At 60.9% G+C, this 5,113-nt stretch overlaps 2 protein-coding genes across 2 annotated transcripts in view; one reads left to right on the top strand and one right to left on the bottom strand.

Moving 5' to 3' along the window:
- Positions 1–2,642: 2,642 nt before the first annotated feature.
- HS3ST2 (heparan sulfate (glucosamine) 3-O-sulfotransferase 2) lies at positions 2,643–3,292 on the bottom strand. The gene has a single exon (XM_010002562.1). The coding sequence runs from the start codon at positions 3,282–3,284 to the stop codon at positions 2,673–2,675; it is 612 nt and encodes a 203-aa protein (XP_010000864.1). The 5' UTR covers positions 3,285–3,292; the 3' UTR covers positions 2,643–2,672.
- A 463-nt stretch (positions 3,293–3,755) lies between these two features.
- The window catches only part of HS3ST4 (heparan sulfate (glucosamine) 3-O-sulfotransferase 4), a 125,321-nt gene continuing 123,963 nt past the window's right edge, over positions 3,756–5,113 (top strand). The window contains exon 1 of the mRNA XM_010002585.1: positions 3,756–3,763. Within this exon, the coding sequence (XP_010000887.1) occupies positions 3,756–3,763 (8 nt within the window). The remainder of the gene's footprint in view (positions 3,764–5,113) is intronic.

Raw genomic sequence — 5,113 nt, 5'->3', positions numbered from 1 at the left:
GGTGCCCCTGGCCCTGGATCCCCTGGTCACCCATGCCCAGGTCCTCCTGGCACATGGGTCTGGACACATGGGCAAGTGGCCCGGGGTGTCCAGCAGCCCCGGGGCTGCCCCCTCCCCAGGGACACCTGCAATGGGTGCAGGGAGCACTGGGAGTGAGGCAGGGGAGCAGCCTCATCCCAAACCAAGCCCCTGCTCCTGCCCAGGTGTGTCCCCTTTCCTGGCCACTTGTCACAGCCCCTGTGCCACCCTGTCCCTGTGGCTTCTCAGGCCCAGTCCCTTTGTTGGGAAACACAGTGGGAGCCTCCTGGCCCCTCCGGCTGCTCCCTGCACCACAGAGAGCCCAGCTGCTGAACAGCTCTCAGACCAGTTTGTGCAAGGAAAGGCTGAGGGCTCAGGCCGAGATTTAGATGCTAGTAGTAAATTGCAACCTTTGACAAAAACGCCTGAGATTTAGTACAAAAATCAATAGAGGATTCAAGCAGCCCAGCCCTGGGCGAGGCAAATAACAGGGTGCCAACAAGTCCCTTATTGATATTCATGAGCAGCAGTGCCCGCCCGTTACCGGGCTGGTGAGATGTGGTGCTGCAGGAGGGGATGGGCTGGGTGTGTGTCTCCACCCCACGCTGCCCAGCCGAGCCCCCTGCCCACCCCAGGACTCTGCACAGCCCCTCCAGCTGCCCAGCCGAGCCCCCTGCCCACCCCAGGACTCTGCACAGCCCCTCCAGCTGCCCAGCCGAGCCCCCTGCCCACCCCAGGACTCTGCACAGCCCCTCCAGCTGCCCAGCCGAGCCCCCTGCCCACCCCAGGACTCTGCACAGCCCCTCCAGCTGCCCAGCCGAGCCCCCTGCCCACCCCAGGACTCTGCACAGCCCCTCCAGCTGCCCAGCCGAGCCCCCTGCCCACCCCAGGACTCTGCACAGCCCCTCCAGCTGCCCAGCCGAGCCCCCTGCCCACCCCAGGACTCTGCACAGCCCCTCCAGCTGCCCAGCCGAGCCCCCTGCCCACCCCAGGACTCTGCACAGCCCCTCCAGCTGCCCAGCCGAGCCCCCTGCCCACCCCAGGACTCTGCACAGCCCCTCCAGCTGCCCAGCCGAGCCCCCTGCCCACCCCAGGACTCTGCACAGCCCCTCCAGCTGCCCAGCCGAGCCCCCTGCCCACCCCAGGACTCTGCACAGCCCCTCCAGCTGCCCAGCCGAGCCCCCTGCCCACCCCAGGACTCTGCACAGCCCCTCCAGCTGCCCAGCCGAGCCCCCTGCCCACCCCAGGACTCTGCACAGCCCCTCCAGCTGCCCAGCCGAGCCCCCTGCCCACCCCAGGACTCTGCACAGCCCCTCCAGCTGCCCAGCCGAGCCCCCTGCCCACCCCAGGACTCTGCACAGCCCCTCCAGCTGCCCAGCCGAGCCCCCTGCCCACCCCAGGACTCTGCACAGCCCCTCCAGCTGCCCAGCCGAGCCCCCTGCCCACCCCAGGACTCTGCACAGCCCCTCCAGCTGCCCAGCCGAGCCCCCTGCCCACCCCAGGACTCTGCACAGCCCCTCCAGCTGCCCAGCCGAGCCCCCTGCCCACCCCAGGACTCTGCACAGCCCCTCCAGCTGCCCAGCCGAGCCCCCTGCCCACCCCAGGACTCTGCACAGCCCCTCCAGCTGCCCAGCCGAGCCCCCTGCCCACCCCAGGACTCTGCACAGCCCCTCCAGCTGCCCAGCCGAGCCCCCTGCCCACCCCAGGACTCTGCACAGCCCCTCCAGCTGCCCAGCCGAGCCCCCTGCCCACCCCAGGACTCTGCACAGCCCCTCCAGCTGCCCAGCCGAGCCCCCTGCCCACCCCAGGACTCTGCACAGCCCCTCCAGCTGCCCAGCCGAGCCCCCTGCCCACCCCAGGACTCTGCACAGCCCCTCCAGCTGCCCAGCCGAGCCCCCTGCCCACCCCAGGACTCTGCACAGCCCCTCCAGCTGCCCAGCCGAGCCCCCTGCCCACCCCAGGACTCTGCACAGCCCCTCCAGCTGCCCAGCCGAGCCCCACGAAGAGCCCATACATACGGACTGGTAGTAGCCGCTTTATTTACACAAAGGGATCACATGCTGAACAAGGAAACTGGTGTCACTAAAGTACCCGTAACAGCAGGATTCTGTGCTTTATTCACAGGACAAAATACCAGGACAACATTTCCCATAGACTTCTTTTTCAAGCGGATACATCTCAGTGTCCTCATGGTTACACACTGCGCTGTGACCAAAGGCAAAGCTCTGCTGGCCCAGCACCACGGCAGGATGCGGCCCCACGGGGACAGCCCCACAGCCTCTGCCCGCAGGCAGGACTATGTGGGAGCACCTCTTTGCTTCAGGACATGGAGGAGCATAGGCTGCAGGAGAGGGCCATCAGCAGGGACACGTGTCAGTAACAGCAAACGGGACCCCACGGAGCAAGGCAGGGCAGTGCTGAGCTGCCGGGACGGGCAGTGCCGGACGGGCGCTCCTCCCGCAGCAGCTCTGCAGGGCTCTGTGTCTTCCCCTGTCTTGGATCCCCCTGGAGCATCCTGGCCTCCCGAGGGCAGCGGGTGCCCCTCATCTGTCTCTGCTCACAGATTCTGAGCTGGTGGGGGTTTCTTGGCTCCATCCCCTCTAGGCCCCCCTCATGGTGCAGCCTCACGTCACCGCAGCTCTGCTCCCAGATGCTTATTCCCACCTGAAGTCCTGCCCAACTGTTTCATAGAATTTGATATTATAAGGTCTGTAAAAGTCCCGAAGCTGCTCGATCACCTCAGGGTCTATCTGCACGTGAGTCCTGCCTTTGGACTTGCCCAGACAGCGAGGCAAGCCGCTGCTCTCAGACTTCTTCAGGCAAGGAAATCCTTTTGTCTTGTTGAAGTAGAAGTGCTTGTCTGTAATAACCCGTTTGATGCCCAGGAAGTCCTGGACTTTGCCCATCTCCCCAGCTGGGTCCGTGATCAGCTTCTCCCCACTGACAAAGTGGATCTGTGAGAGAGGGAAGTACTGGAGCCAGGTCTCCAGGTGCACGGCGTACATCCCGATGCGGATGGCGTTCCAGGAGGTGTCCACCAGCCCCAGGCTGCGGTTGCGGAAGGACAGCCCCTCAAAGGTGGGGATGTCTGGCTTCTTGGAGAGTGTCTGGGTGTAGTCCGAGATGGCCCGGGTGACCGGGTTCCTCACCACCACGATCAGCTTCGTGTCCCGGGACATGTTGAAGATGCGCCGAGGAGCCTCCTTGGTGACAAAGTAGCTGGGGGTCTTCTCCACCGTGATCTGGCTGTCGAGTGTCCGGGGCATCAGGCTCCTGCAAGCGAAGCAGAAGGTGATGGTGAGGAAGCAGCCGGGCCAAGCACTGGATGGTGGGGTGTCCTCTCCTGGCAGGAGAAGGCAGGACAGGGCAGGCACAGCTCCCTCCTGCAGTGCTGCAGGGGGTCCCTGCCCACAGACCTCTCTTGCGTCCATCCCAGCCCCAGGGGTCCCCCATGCAGAGGACAGGGACACCAGCAGCCCCACAGACACAGACACTGATCCGGCTCCAGACAGGACCCTGTGCACACCCCTCTGTCCTGGCACGGGGAGCCGGGCTGCAGGACCAGGGAGGGAGCACCAGACCAGGGGAAAAGTAGCATCCTTGGAGCCCAGCTTTGCACTAATTAAATCATTTGCTTTGACATGTGAGCATCTAAATCAAATAAAAACTAATGGGATGGAAAGATTTATAAATTAGTCTTGTATTACTAAACTATCAAATCCACTACAGCCGGATTCATGGCGCCGTGGGTGCCCTGGCTGGGGTGGGCAGGGAGGGGCAGGGAGCCCTCCAGCCACATCTGCACCTGGGCAGCTCCCTGACCTGGCAGCAGCTGCCCTGTGAGCAAGCACAGCATTAACTCCACTGGTGGGGCTCCCTGGAACACCCCTAATCCCTGCTGGGCACTGCAGCGGGTGCTCCCCCCTCATGGGGACCTGGGAGGATCAGGGTGAGCTGGTCCAACTGGCTCTTGGAGCTCTGTTAGCCTGGGCAGCACCATGAGGCCTCAGGACAGCAGTCAGGAAAAGCCACCAGAAAGCCACCACTGGCACAGTGTCCAACCCCTGCACCCTCACCCACTCCTCACCAGTGTCCTCATTTGAAAGAGAACAAACTAATTAGCATAAATCAACAGGGCTGTTTTACAGAGGTACCTGTGCACAGCCGTGGCTTAATGGGTCTTTCCCACCACTCTGCTGCAAACCCCATCAATCCAGATTACGATTCCCGTTGTTTAATGACTGTCAGGAAGTGCTAATTGAGCAGTAGGCACCACGGCTGGTCTCCGTATCACAAACAAGGTTCACCATAAATCAGCACGGGACAGCTTTGTGAGTGATTCACTATTACAATATATTGGTGGAGAATCATAAAACTGCTGTTTCATTAATGGCTCATCTTCAGCCTTGTTAGACTTTCATTACATGAGCTATTAGGTCCATGTATTCAAAAAAATGAAATTACAGGTTCTAATCTGTTATGAAAAACACAAAATCTCTACACAGTAAATTACTGAAATGAGACAAGAGGTGTTTTTTTTTTTAAAATGGACTCCCAGCGTTTGCTGCTCCTAAACAACAGAGACTGCTGAGACAACAAAACGCAACCCAAATAGATAAATAAATCACCAGTGAAACCATGGAAGGGGGAGAAATGTCATCCAGGCATTCATCTTTACCTTAACGGCAGGATCTCCGGGGCTGCAGGAGCAGGGAAATGCATTGCAAACTTAATTACAGTTGACTTAAAAATGGTATTTTTGGACTTCTGCGTTCCCAGAGTTATTTGCATACAAATAGCATGTCACGTAGTTTTAAGCCCACAGCTCATGGCCTTAGGTGTGAAGGCTCTTGGTGGCCTGTTTGTAGCACAGCGTGGCCAGGGCTCAGGTGGGACCTGCTCCTGCTTTAAGGACCTGACTCTGCCCCCGGGGCTTTCTCTGCCCAGGGTCCCCAGCTGGTCCCAGCACCAGCTCCAGGCCAGGCTGGGCCAGCCACCCCAGGCAGTGCCAGAGCTGATGCCAGCACGGGATGGTGCCGTGCCAGTGGCACCGGTGGGGAGGGATGGCTGGAGCAGAGGCAGGCCCACATTCGTG

Source organism: Chaetura pelagica, unplaced genomic scaffold, assembly GCF_000747805.2.
Source record: "Chaetura pelagica isolate M959 unplaced genomic scaffold, ChaPel_1.0 scaffold438, whole genome shotgun sequence".
NCBI lineage: Eukaryota > Metazoa > Chordata > Aves > Apodiformes > Apodidae > Chaetura > Chaetura pelagica.
This window is presented reverse-complemented; position numbering and strand designations above follow the sequence as displayed.